Source organism: Gavia stellata, chromosome 8, assembly GCF_030936135.1.
Source record: "Gavia stellata isolate bGavSte3 chromosome 8, bGavSte3.hap2, whole genome shotgun sequence".
Classification (NCBI taxonomy): domain Eukaryota; kingdom Metazoa; phylum Chordata; class Aves; order Gaviiformes; family Gaviidae; genus Gavia; species Gavia stellata.
In genome coordinates, this window is record NC_082601.1 from 5,311,283 (window position 1) to 5,326,501 (window position 15,219).

General features: G+C 37.6%; 1 protein-coding gene across 1 annotated transcript in view; it reads right to left on the bottom strand.

The window, feature by feature from the left end:
• The window catches only part of ARHGAP15 (Rho GTPase activating protein 15), a 313,756-nt gene that overhangs the window by 133,325 nt on the left and 165,212 nt on the right, over positions 1-15,219 (bottom strand). The window contains exon 9 of the mRNA XM_059820503.1: positions 4,171-4,293. Coding sequence (XP_059676486.1) covers positions 4,171-4,293 — 123 coding nt within the window. The remainder of the gene's footprint in view (positions 1-4,170; positions 4,294-15,219) is intronic.

Sequence of the window (15,219 nt, forward strand, 5' to 3'; positions counted from 1 at the left end):
GTCCCTGCAAGTCGAAGGAAACATTTCCTAACTTTCCCTAAGTTATTATGGGCACCAGATCACTTTCTAAATTCCTGCATAACCCCAAAGAATTACAGAACACACCAAAGGTAGGTCCTAATCTACTCTTTTGGACTTCTCATGAGCATTACACTCATTACGCTGAACTACTCCAAGGTCCATTGAGACACATGAGACAACAAAGACGTTTTCCCTTGTCTGGAAAGAAAATGGTTGGTGATCTCTGTGCTGCTATCTGCACAACCACCAACATATGCTGAGCCCTGTTCTATAGGCTATCAAGCCAAATCACAGCTAGTTTCTTTCACTAGCAATTGAGTGGCTTTTATTTTCATCTTGAAACAGTTGTAACTGTTCCAATTTTTATGCTGTTTTGGTTTTTGCCTTAACTTCACTTATGAAATAAATTCAATGAAGTTCCTTCAGTGTCTAACTTTCGGGAAAAAAAAAACCACCCTCAAAAAACCTAGATTAATTTCTTGCCAGCTGCATTTTCCTCATTTCCCACAGTGTCATTTATGTTAAGTTGTTACTCATGCTTTTTTACTATTTACTGAAAGTGTATTTTGTGATAGTCTACTACCAACACAACCACCATAGCTTTAAAATCACAGTTTCACAGAAGCTTTTTTTTTTTTTTTGTGGACTAGAAAGGCTCAGAAATCAGGAAGTTAACAGGCCAATATCAAGTTGAAGGTTGGCAATTCATTTTGGGTAATATTAAATCATGACAAAGCTCAAACATAGAGATCAAAGTTCAGTTATAGACTATAAAGTAGTTTTAAAAGAGAAGATTTATATATTATTTTTCTAGCATATTAGTGCAGATTCTGTAAATTCTGAGAATATTTCAGTTCCAAGGAACTGAGGACCCCTGCCCTAGCATATAAATTTGAACACAGTTATTCGTTATTCTCGAAATAACACTGTTAAAATGGCAGACATGGAACATGCCTCTTATTTACTATTTCTAGGTTTGTGTGCATGTGTGGATATCTAAGAACATACGTGTGCCTAGAAACACATACATATTACTTAAAAACACTGTATTACACATCATCTCAAAAATGATTCAAAATGCTTCTAGAACAAAGACGTTTTGTGTAAGCATGAGTGAGATGGAATGAGAAGGACTGACGATCTTCATTAGAGCTCTCTCTGGAGCATGAAAAGCCCCAGTCACCAGCCCATCACAATGAACGGAGCCAATGTGCTGTTCCCGTTCTGGCTTCTTTTGCGCAGAGGACTAGAAAGTAAATGGGGCAGCGATGACAAAAATAACTTTTTGTCATGTAAAGCCTTGGCGCGTCTTCATTTTCAGATCAACATGCAACTAACATTTACGCGTTGGTCGGCTACATTCCCTTGCCTGATTATCATCCTCCTAGTTCTTATTGTTCTCAGTTGTTAACTACCGACTTTATTTACTACATGGATATTTGCTACATTCTACATAAACAGAGTTTTGTTAAGAGTTAAATGACAATCACATAATTTCTAGATTTTCTGATAACAGTGTTGGCAGAACAAAGTACCCCAGGAGATCAAACTGCTATTTAATTTTGAAGCCTGTATTCCCAAATTTGGTTAATGCGGAGAAATGTGTCGAGTCTTCTGGCCAAGTGTGTACACATCAGTGACTAACAGAACGCAGAACTGTGTTTAAGTGAACTTACCACCTTAAAATGTATTTACTCATGACTATAATTTACGTGTTAAATTTATTGGAGTTTTGGTTCCAATGTGACATACAATGTAAAAAATCAATATAGATTTGAGAGCTTTATAGTGCCCCTGGCAAATATGAATAGCACTTGATGAAAAGTGAAGGTTTTCACAGCACCTACAGTGCCACTGCATTGGAGTAATTAACACCACACGCTTCACAGATATTTATATCAATTCTTCGCTAGCACACAGAACAGCTCTTTGTCAGAAATTCGGTACCGAGATGTCCTGCAAGGCTTTAGACACACTTTTATTACAAGCCCCTATTTTAAGGGATTTACAATTCTGACAGAAGTATTTCCCTATGGGATAAAAGTTAGTATGCATGTTCTCAGAGCTGGAGGAATTTTTTCTTGTAAAAATTGGTTAACATTTTTTCCCTTAAGAAACGAGCAAATAAATAGTTTTGAGAGGTTTCTGCAACCATTTAAGTCACCTTTAGAAAAATAAATAGATGCATCTTATAATACAAAATTTGGCAAGCTTTTCATTTTTAATCTGGATGGTTGCATTTTGTGATTCAAAAATATTCTAATGCGAGCCTAAAAATTAACATTTAAAAGTGGTCTCTGTATAAGCACTGCAACTGCATTTTCATAACATTTTAACAGATTAAGGGATAAACTCTGGTGAAGACAATGAAGGAACCTTATCAAATGAGCATTTCACATAGACTTACCGTAGATTGGAATTAAGCCGTGCTAACGAATCCTGCCTCATTTGCATGGCCAAAACCTAATCCTAATGAAACTTCATGGTAGATAACTAACATGTTTTCTTCATGGTAACATTAGTTTGGTAATAAAACTGTGCCGGGTAGCGATTCTGAATTACTGTGTCACAAATCATGCATCTTTGTGATCCATGGAAGAGTATCCCAGGTAGAACTGAGCTATGTTTATGAATCAAGAGCTTAATGCAACTGTAGCCAAAAACAAATGCATCTGGCTTTCCTAGAGAGATATATTAGAGGATGGATTTGAGTTATGCTAATGAATCTGGATTTGTTAGCGGGGATCACATCTGATCCCTATGTAACACCGCAGGAGATTCATCAGCCACACTTTATTAAACTAAAAAAAACCCACCTTAAATCCAGAAATTAAAAGACTATAAATTAGTCCTCTGTTACTGTAATAACTGAAACAAACTAATATGATGCATTCAAATCCCACCCTCAACACACAGGGCACTTCGAAGAGGCAAAACACTCCAATGCATTGAAATCAGATACTATGCATGTGTAAGGACAGATCCTGAAAGTTTGGTGTGTGAGCGTGCACACCTCACACATATATGTATGTGTATAAATGACATTTTTTAAAAGTTTCTGTGGCAGCTAGAAGCAGAAGCCCATCACTAAGGCACATAATGATTTCATATAATGAAGACTTCCTTACAATAAGCAAGGTTGCACTGAACATTTCTGCGGGTATCTAAAGTGTTTGAACTTAATTCATGAAATCTTCTCCTCCTCTTCAGACGTGGGCCCAGCTGGTGCTTAACTCTTGTGGCTGCTTTCGCTTTTGCTGGCTGGGGTCAATCTCTTGGCTCAGGACAGACAAGTTTAACGCACTCTAACAACACCCCTTGCCATTTTTGACACACCACTGGAAAACTCACACTCCAGAGATTGACAGGGGCTGCTGGCAAAATGCCTCTTTCTAGTCAATTTGCATGTGCAGTTGTGGGTTTCACACATAATAATTTGGGAGTGCGTAAATTTTTAAAGCATTATTCCAGACAATATTTGAAAACATGGCTTTGCTTGATTATTAGTGGTCAAATGCTACTGCCTTCAAGTTAACTACCAGCTTCTTAGCAAAACACTTACTCCTTGGAGAAGCTAACAAACACTTTTTATCAAAGAAACAATTTTTTTGAGTGTATGTGAAAGCGATGACTGACCAACTTAGCAAGAAATTGGAGTAGGAAAAAAATCACAGATTCAAAGCATTTATTACTCACTGGCACATATTTTCAATTGTTAAAAATGTATTTTGTTGGTAAGTTAGAAAAAAAATGAGAGAAGACAGCAGAGAGTATTCCAGCCTACCCTAGAAAACAAATTAGTCAGCATAGCATCAGAAGTCCCTATTTCGGGTTCTAAAATATAAAATGATATCAACATTATTTTCTTAAAAAGAAATGGAGTTGTGCAGCATGTTGATTTGCAATGAGCATGGTGTGGTGACTGCCTGCATTAAGTGGAGGGGCTTCTACCACATGCACACCAAAGCAGAAAAATTGAAGCAGCAGTCAGATAGCACAGAGTTAGGTGTAACCGTACACTGATTTTCTCTTTACAGTTCAGCAGTGTAAGTTTTATGAGATACAGCAACAAAACCATATCTAAGAATGAAAAATTCATTTGTGAATTTTTACTTTTTGCTCCAAAAAAGTACATAAGACTGAACACACCTTTAATAAGTCCCTTTTCTTGCAATGTTTTCAAGGAGGGTCTTCGGGAGATGAACTTCTTTAATCTGCTTTTAACTCGGTTTCTGTCATTTGTGTCAGAGGCACTGTAGTTCAGCCTGAAAACTAGAGGAAATCGAAAGAAAAAGCTTCAGTGAAACGGTATTTTTAAACTAATAGTAGTTTGCTCAAGTATCCTTAGAAAATAAAGGCCATAGCCACCCTAGTAAAATCATGCGGTAGGTCAGCAGCATAGCTGGTTGGATAGTACAAAACGCCTGATTAATACTTTTGTGAATAAACACAATGAGTTCACTCTGCTGGTTATTCAGAGAGTTGTATTATTTATTGCCCATAAGTATTTGGATGGCGACCAGTGTACTCATGAAATGTTCACGAATCCCACAAGTTTCACATGGATGATTTTTCAACTAAAACTCTGGACTCAAAGTGTGCTTTGCACTATTAGCTATATAGTACTTGTTATGGGAAAGGATGGCTGGCTACACCACTAGTGAAGGACTGAATTCTCTTGCCAAGATGGATTAAGAGTTATATATATATTTAATGCAGTTATAGAAAACATGGCTATATGCCATGAAATGTGTGCAAGATGCATTAATTTATGGAAAGAAAAGTATTCCTGTCCTAATGATTATATTTTATTATATTTAGGCATTTACAAAACTGAGAAACATTTTGAGCTCAATTTATTCCTGCTCTGTGTCAAAAAGACATAGAACCCAGCTGCAGAAAATCCCCTGGAGGAAGTTTCAAAGGCATAAATTTAACAACTTCTCTGCTGAGGTGCTTACAGGGCACCATCATAGTTATCAAAATAGGCAGTATTAGTAGGAAGGAGAAACTCAGCATGCTCCAGAAGCAGCAGCGATGCCATGGGAAGACCTTCTCCAAAGGTTTCCCCAAACAAGCAGATTTTTAGTTTTCTAACAAATCACCTGAGCCTCACCACCCTTGACTAACCCTTGCCCTGCGTCCTGAGCTCTCTCACCCTGCCCAGTCCCCCAAATGCTGGGCAGGCTAATGGGGCAGCCAGAGCTGTACAGCCTTCCCTGGCAAGGACCTCCAGCTGAGAGAGGGGTGGCTTCTGCTTTCTGAGGCAAGAACAGCTTTCCATTTCTCCTGAAAATCAGTCAACCAATCAGTCCCCCAAAACACAGTATTCTGAGCAAGTTGAACTCACAGGAGTTGGTCCATTGTCCCTTTGACAGAATTTCTAAATAGTATCCTGGATAATTTAGCTGAGGTTACAGAGATGCTCCCTAACCTCCCCATCCAGATTGAATCTCCCCTATAATGCAGTGATCTTCATATAGAGGATCCAAGGGAAGAGAGAGAGCAAAAATAAAATTATGCTCAATGTTATTGGGCTATTTTGTAGCAAGAAGTTTTGCATAAGTTATAAACAGAACCAGAATGTTTAAAGGTGCACAATTATAAAACAATGGCAAGCTAAAATAACTGGTTAAGCAACAGTAACAACCCTGGAATATTGTGGTTTACATTACAAATCTGATTTTAACAGCCAAACTTATAAAATGGTTTACACTTTGCTGTTGTCAAGGGAGAAAAACTTGCCAAATTGTTCATTTTAAGTAAATAGAACATAGCCAATTAAGGAAAGCAATACTTAAACACATGCCTACGATGATCAGAGCATAGTTTGCTTCTGATTTCACTACTGATTTTAACAGAAGAGTGCTCCATTTTCCCACAGCACTAAAATGACCCCACACATACTTCCACAAACTAGTAATCACACAGGACAAATAAAAGGACACTTTACTGGAAAATACACAGCTTGGTACAATAATCCATCACTTATGAAAAATAGAATTCACATTTTTTAATGGTAGCATTCTTGGAGTGATGTATCATAGAATATAAAGATTAGCATTCAATTGATGGTTGGTGCTTTTTTAACATTATAGTGGAGGACTTTTTGTGTGAAATTGAGCAATCCTTGGCAGGGACAAGCTAAAATTCCAAGTCACTTGGCTGTGCTATAAAAAGAACAACAAATGGATGTTTCTAATTCTGCATCTTAATGGTACTTTGAAACAGTGAAGTGAATTGTATCCAGTTTGGGGACCCTCTCGTTGCTTAGGGTCACTCTGACCATAGCGATTCATATTTAGGTTTGCTTTTTCCTGACTTAGAGTGAAGCTTCCCCAATGCAAATGATGCAGGAGTGAAAACACCTCTTAAGTCACTTAAGATGCCTGCCACATTTCCCATTCTGCAGGACTCTGAAGCGTTTGATGTCCGCTTGAACCACATGCTTAGCTCTAAGTATACACCAGATTTGTTAAGATATTTTAACTGAAGTGAACATGGTCGTACTGTGAATGGCAGGATAGGGGATCTGTGACTTGTCAGCAGGGTAAAGATACTTCTGTTTAGAAAGATGCATTACCCCAGCTGGAAGTTTGGTACCTGAAACAGCAAATATTGTGTTAAAACTACATCTAGAGGTTGGAATAATTATTGTCATGGACACTTTTGTAAGTTCTATGTTGAGTTGTATAGCACATAGTTAAAAACAGCAGCAAAGTTAATTTTGATGAATTTCTTATTTTATTCTATTAAACATGTGTGAGTCACCAGAGGGAAACTCCAAGCCTCCCAGAAATTCAAGGGTTTAGATAGCATGTTCCAAACCCAAGCTTAGCCAGAAATATTCTTGTTGGGATCTCATTTAGAAATATTCCTTCTCTTGCCAAACCATTCTTCTCGCGATATCCCCACATTAAAATGACTTTGCTATTATATTTGGAAATACAAAGAGGACCAAATGTTGCTTCCAAGAGAAAAAAAGTAGTTATAAAACTCAAAAACCACAATAAATATTTTTTGGAGTACCTTCCTTTTAAAATTTCAGGGTCTGGATTTGGCCAGAAGAATCCTCCATGAAAGAGGGCTGGCAAACATCAAACAACATAAAAAAGTGGAAAACAGTTCCATACAGGAGTAAAATAGGACACTTAAGGACCTAAGTCTCAAATAATAGGAAATAAAATCTACTGCTCATTCTGCTGTATGTTCCCTAACATAAACTGCACAGGTGTGTCATTTCACAGAAATTTCACAGAATCATTTGATTCATTGTACTGAATAAAGTCATATCCTCAATTTCTGAAGCTACTTACACTGACACATCCACATAAATGCTTCAAAACCACCACAGAACAGACCGATAATCCCCCTCCCTTTACACCGACTCTTCAATTAAGTATTTCTTATATTGCGCTAGGAGCTTTTGAGACAGAAAAAGGAAACACATGCTTGCTCTTGTTGGGCCAGGGCTCTTTACGGTACATGTAGAAGGGAACCCAACAGAGTCCAATATTATGCTAAATTTCTTCTGCTAGTGCAAGTGGGTGCAAGGACAATTGAATTGAGCAGCAAAAGCATAACCTGAATACTGACTGACTTTCACGTTTGGCTGGAAATAAAGTCAGACCCTCAGATCTAGAAAAGGATTTCTGATGACTTTGGTCACTTTGTTAAGTCTCTATTTATCCCACAGGTGGGAAAGGTATGAAGGGACAAATGAAAAACATGGCAAGATCTTTTCTGCGGACAATCTGCTCTAGAATTAAGATACATTACATCACAACAGCCTGTCACATCAGGGAAGTGTAATACAGATTGGGTACAAAAAGAAAATAGTATAAACACATTGTTAGGCATAAAAGAAAGAACACATCTTTGGCCCTTAATGTTGGATACACTGTAATAACATCAGCTGAATTAGGAAGGATTACTATAGGCTAAATTCTCTGAAAAAAAAAATTGCACCAAGAAAAAAACTGACCTGTCTTTATTCAGGCCTGTATAAATCCTCTGAATATTTATTCAATGCCACAACTCTAGCCTTAAAATTCCTAATAACATATAAATACCAGGCGTATCATGTAAAACCACAAAATAAAGTCTGCACAAGAGTTTTTGCATAAGACAACAGGTGGAAGGAAAGAATTAACGCATCACCTCCAAATCACACAGTTTTGCAGAACTAGTACCATCAAAGTCAACGGAAGTTTTGAGATGGAGAGATGAAGAATTACTTGCTATAATTTAATGCACTAAATAGTATATGTGATGCAATGAGAGTAAACATATTATAATTGAAGCAGGGTTAAGCAGTGGCTAACATATTTGCAAGGTGAAGTTACAAAAGCCTTTCTCCAGGGTTTTGGCACGGCCACAACTAAAATAACCAGTCAAGGCTCTAACGTTTTCAGGGCAAGGATCAAAATTTTTATGTGATTACTTTCTGTGAATTTGTTCATGTACCTAGACAATATATTTCTAGCAGACTGTTTTTCCTGGGTGTGATGCTCTGGGCAGAGCCTGAGTGATTCAGAAAGTAAAATCTTTTAATATGTTCTAAACAGCCCCATATTTTATTAGCAAGATTTTGTAACTCCATATAACATGATTTCACATTCCTTCCAATAACTTTTATTTCACTCTTAATTTACAAAACATTTATATCTAATCCCAAGGGTTTACCTATGATTAATTCCTGCCAGGTACAGTATATCTGAACACTTCTAACGTGTTGAAAGCATTGGTTTTTGAAGAACTATCCATTAATGACTTTCTGAACTGTGACAATGGATATTGACAGTGCTTGTCAGACTAAAGCACTATTGATTCTCTCACATCATGTGTACTGCAAAACCAATTTCTTCCAAGTACCTCTTCCTAACTGAAATACATTATTACGATGCCTATCTGTTTATTATAACACCCAAAATTATCGTATGTAATTCATTTGGATGGAAAGGGCTCACACAGAATGAAGAGCAGCAGTGGGAGTGGATAAGGCATTAAAAGATTCAAGCAGCTTTACATTCCTACCTGCTCTTCCATTGGCCTTGTTCTGCATAAAAAACCCCACAACTAGTCTGGACCATGCAAATTTTTTTTAATACTCTTGAGGACTTTAAAATTTCGGGAAGTTCCTAGAAATGGAAATTACTTGTAGTACAATGATAACACCCATAAACTGAGATTTAATAATTCTTTTCCCAAGGAATACTGAAAGTTGCAATCTTGACCACTCAAAATACAGAGTACATTGACCAAAATCCTAGCGGTAACTTTCTTAAAATACGTATGAACAGATCCATGGGCTTAACAGTTATCTCTGATGTCTTAAACTAATCATTTTCTTAAGTGCTTTACAGACTCACATCCAGAGTCCTCACCAGCATCTTGTAGGACTGAATCAAAGCCGAGATGGCAAAAGGGGAGGTAGAAGTAGGTCTCTTGACTTTGGATAATGAAAGTGCCAGTCTAACAGCAGGACTATCACATATGTGCGAAAATATTAATTTAAAGGAATTAATTAGTTAATTAATTTCAAGTAAAGGGAATGCTTAATTGCTGCGTGGCTCATCCTTCTGAAAAAATATATCTTAACATGCAGAGGCGTATGACTATGCCTACATTCCAGGAGACACAGTAATTTAAGAATGTATAATGACTCATGACTTTAAGTTTTATTGGATTTCATTGGAACTCAGAATTCAACATTTCTTCAGATTTTTTTGGCCTGCAGCAGATGTGAAACTACTGCTAGTCCTTTAAGGAAGGATGCATTATTACCTGTATAAATGGTCAGGTTTTCAACCAGCACCAAAGTTTTGAGAGTGACAAAACCAAGTCCCTGCCTCCCTCCTTTTCTTTGAGATCCTCTGAGATGGAGTCAATAAAGTCTGCTCACTAAGGATAAAGAATTCACTTCACCTACTTCATTGAGCTAAAGACTTTTGTCAGTCATCCTATTTAATCCCTTAGTGAAATTCCTGGGCAGGTCTCGTGAGTTATCCCCACACTATAATTACTATATCTTTTTTTTAAAAGAGTAAAATGAGAGGCAGATACATGGGCTGCTTAAAGACACTACACAAATATTTGGTGGGGAAAATGCAGGAATCAGGCATCACCCCTGATCCTTGTTTACGATAAGCTTTAAAATTACAGGTTTTGTGATTGCAGAGCATAGACCCAAGAACTGCAGCATCAGGTAACAAAATGGGTATCACTGGCCAGGAGGTGCCAGGAAGATTTGGTTTGCATGGGCACCAAAGGACCTGAAGTCATTCAGGTTTATGGTCTTAAAACAGATATTTGCCACAGCAAGTATATCTGCATTTACAAATGTTTATGAAGCAAGCTTAGAAAAAAACAATAGGAAAAAGAAAACAGTGATTATGTAGCACAAATAATTTTTCTGTAATATGACAGCCTAACAACTTAAGAGCTCGGTAGTGTCATTACACTTGGTGAAACTTGCATGCATTAGCAGTAAAGATTCAATACAATGACTATATAATTCATATTTTGCATCATGCTCTGATGCATATAAACTTTTAAAAAAATTTTGTCCCCCACTAATAATAAATGGATAGTGTGTTAAATATCACTACACGCTTACATTGTGAAACAAACTGGCACACCCCACCCAGCTTTTTTTAGTAGTATGCGTACCATAAATATTTAGAAAAGTAAAGCGATATTTCTGAGTACGTATTGCATTTATAAAGGAAGATCATACCAAACTAACCTGATATCTTTCTTTAATAAAATAAATGGGTTTTTTTAGAAAAGGAAAATGCAATAGGACAAACCTAGCTGGACTTGACACGATGCCAAATAGGAAATTATTAGTTAAACTAGAGAAGATGGAGAGAACTAAAACAGTAACTGTGAAGTGACTAAATAAGGTATTAAAATGAGCTTTGTTGAAAGGAGAACTACTGTATTGAAAGAAAGTTACCAGTGCAAGTCCTTAAATATTCTTGGAGCTGAGCTTTGTGTTTTCATTAATGACTTCAACAGAAAAAGTAGGAGCATTCAAAAAGTACTTGTTGGCAACTCAAGGCTGGGAAGCATTGTCAGTTCAGACAAGAATCAGGATATCAGACAAAACCTTGGTGACTTTGAGACTGGAAGCTGGAGAAACCAGATTAGACCTAATACTACCCAAAGCATGGTCAGAGAAGGATTAAGACAAAATATTTCCCTCTTATGAGTGTGCAACCTTGGACACTCCTGTGTGTGAGATGGGAATTCATGCCAGGAAAGGTGCAGGCAGCAGCCATGAGAAGTACCAGGAGAACGGGCTGCTGAGCTTTCAAAAGCAGACGAGGAGCTTGGCATGTTTGGCCAGCTAGAAAATGGCTGAGAAAGGCTGTGATTGTTCTCTATGAATTTGCTGGTGGGGGTGGGAAAAGGAGCAGGAGACGAGAAGAGGACAGCAGGGAGGGAGAAGAGCTGTTTAAACTGAAGAACAATGTTGGCACAAGAATAAATGAGTATAAACTGGCCATAATACGAAGTTCTAAAACACCCTTTCAAAGAAGTTGTGGTGGTAAATAAAACTAAAAGAATTTAAGATGAAGCTTAATAAATTTATGAAAGGGGACACAGAACACGGTACCTTGTGACAGGAGGGACTGGACTAGATCATCCAGGACACGCCAAGCCTTTCTTTCCACAATTTTTTGAGTATTGTCACACTATTAGAAATGCTATTATACACACTTAACTTGAATATAAAAACCACAATGCCAGAAATCAATGAGCTTGTTTTATTCATACAGTGTGACCAGTTTAGGTTCATCTAATGTAAAACATGTGGGACGTGGATGAAATCTGCTGCAGTACATACAGTCAGACTGTTCAGGCTCTAGGAAGAGAGAGTACAGCGTGCTTAGGAAGGAGAAACTGGTCTCTCCGAGTCTGCGTCAGGGATTCGGACTCTTGACAGAGTCTCTTTGCAAAAAGCTACAGTCTTTTATCCCCCTTGTCCTGAGGAGGGCAGTTTTGTATGAGCACACATCACTGAAGACTCATCTGATCTCGAGCCTCCTTCGCTAGCCACTTTCTATAAATCTGCAGGTAAAGAGTGACCAAACTACAGATGAATACGGGCAAAAGTCAGGAGCGTGATGGACGTACTTTCTGCATTTGGCACACTTCTCTCCTTTGGAGAGGGTTACTAAAATTCCCCGGAAAATACTCAATAACTTGGATGGTCTAACACATAGGAGTTGAAGAGCAGCCCTGCCCTTCACTACCTGGGTGACTCAGTGCTGCCCTGTTCCAGTGTTTTCAGCCATACAGTCTTATCCCACTCATATAAATTACGATAGTTATAGAAGAAAAAAAAAAGGCAGTATTTGAATTAATGACTTTTGAAGTTGACATATATAATATAAAAAGAAAACAAACATGCAGTTAAAGGCTGAGGAAGATAGAGCAAGGAACTGAAGAGTTGAACAAGTAATTTACAACAAGTAATGCATTCAGGGTTTTTTAGAATATGGAGTTCTGTTTGTTTTCTTCTGTTGTGGAATATATGTCAGTAACTTGCAAATCTTTAAGCTTACCTCCTGCCTGAGTTAGTCTAAAAAAACCTTTTTCAACCCTTTGCAAATAGTATGAATAGTCATCATTTACATTAAATTGCTCAGACAAAAGGACAAGAAAATTATACGGTTCCTTTTTCTACCAGGAGCACCAGAATGACTGTTACGCCAAAAGAAAACCCTGGAAGTGGCTGGGTACTGCTGGCCATGTGTGCACTTTTAACTTCAAAACCTACGGATAATTCTGCCTTATGCTTTGGAAAACAAACTAATTATCTGTAAAGAACAAGGGAGACTTGGCATTGCTGTATTTATATCACCCTTGTTAAGAGTCATACAAATGGTTCATACATTTAAATTTAGACATGCATTTGGATACCTTGTTGAATCTTTTATTCAGATCCAATCTTATGGGACCTTTCCGGAAAGAATATCATACCAAAGAATTTTCTTTTTATTGAGATTCTAATCAATTACATTTTGTACTTCTAAATTTAAAAAGTAAATTATTTTAAAATTTAATTAGTATTTCCATTGCACTCAGCCTCCAATTATATTCATAACTTTACATTTTTTGCCCCATGATGAACTTTTAATGCTTCTCATACAATCAAGGATAGAATTAATTCGTAGTGCATAAGTTATGAAAACGAACATGTTAAAATTGTTTATTTCCGATGAGAAATGGTAGTGACATTCATTTGTATATTTGTTGTTTCAAACCACAAGTTCTAGCATATTTTTCTCTTTTAATACAATAAGTTTAGTACTTTCCAGTGAATGTAGATGTGATATTTTATGAAGGAGAAAGGCACACCCATTATCTTTAAAGTAATCAAAAAATATCTAGCCAAAGAGCTGAAATCCATTTGCTGTACTCTGTTTATATGTCAACTCTACTTTATCAAATTATCTCTACTTCAATTAAATCATTAGAGTAAGTATAACTGAACAAAAGATCACCCATGAGCTCATTTTTAAAAAGAGTAAGTCGACAGATTTAAGAATCCTTTTTATTTCTTACCTTAAGTGAAAGTTCTGGTAACAATCTTCAACATCTATATTCACATAAATATAAAGCTTAGACAGAATGACCCTTACTGCCATCAACTTCATTTTATGTTTCTATATAAATGATTTCTATTTGTTAAAACACAACTGATTTTCAAACTTTTCAGCAGTTACAGCTCTTAGCTTCCAAGGTAGTGTCAGAGTTGCACTGCGAGGACGCAGGAAAGACTTCCACTAAAGGTGTTTTAGGATCTGCATAAAATAAACATTAAAACATGAAACAGATCAAATGGAGGCTATAGCTTTTGTGTGAGCTTACCCTACGGCGGCTGTTAGTGGGAGAAGCTGCCTGGTGAGATATGCCATGGGTCAGCCTCTTTCTTGGGCTGAGACAGTGTAATAATTACAGAAGGAAAAGGAAAGCCCAGAACGAAGCTGCTGGTATATTTAGCCACATACAATGTTATAACAGTTTATGTTGTAAATTTGACTGCTTATCTGAAAGCTCTGATCCCAGTGTGTTTCTTAAGTAAGGTGTGGGGTTTTTTAGCATTAACTTTATCGGAACTTGGTCTTCTAATAAAGATCGGGTCATACTTCAGTTGTGTAACAGCGGATAGAAACTATACGTTGCCCTCTCTCTCCCTGATGCTACCAAGCGCAGCTTTGGCCAAGGTGCAAGATGGGCTGGGAACATCTCTTCTGGCTTTCTGCAACACCCACCCACTCTCCCTACAATCCAATGGTGGCTCCTTCTCACCCCAGAGGCAGCATGAGGGCCACATCTGGGGTGGTACAGTTAAGACAGGAGTCCAAAGAGGACACACGGATGTGTTCACCTGAAGGCATGAGTAACTGGGACCCCAGAAACGAGCACGTCCTACACTGCTAGTGCAACAGGTTTGCTGCAGCAGGTAGCTGGGACCCCAAGTCTGCCTCGCCCTTGCGTAGGGGCTCGGAGGGGGACACCCCCAGAGTCACTGCAGGGCTTGCGGTAACATTTAGTACTTCATCCAATCCCCAGAACAGCTGCACTGGAACAAGCTGCCTGAGCAGGCAAATAATTACTATATATCTCGATCTTTTCCTGAAATAAAATCAGTCCAGTCACCACCACAACTTTGAGACACTTCAATCAGCTACATGTGGGGTTTGCATGGGTGCACTGACCCTATGTTTGACCAGCCATGGTTAAAACTCAGACAAAATGTTAAAAAGATACAATAGAAGGCTGTTTTAGCTTTAAAATTAATGTTCCAGCTGACAAACTGCACAGGGACTTAACCTACTTTAGAACATATTTAATAGCATAATTTAGTCTCTAAAAAGAAAAGCAAAATAACTAATGATGGACAAATTTAGAGGTCGAATCTAGTTCAGATAAACATTCAAAAGTTCAGATGTTTAACCAAACCTTATCTTGTCCATGAAAGCCTCAACTGAAGAGCTCTATCAAATATAAGCAAAGCACAGAAGATTGTGGAAACTTTTCCTTACAGAAGGAAAACTATTATCAGGAACCAGCACCTTATTGCAGCACTCACGTGTTAAGCAGTTAAGCATCAAAGCAAAAGCAAAACATTTTCAGAAAACTGCTTCATGGAAGTAATAATATTTGGATGCAATCCAATAC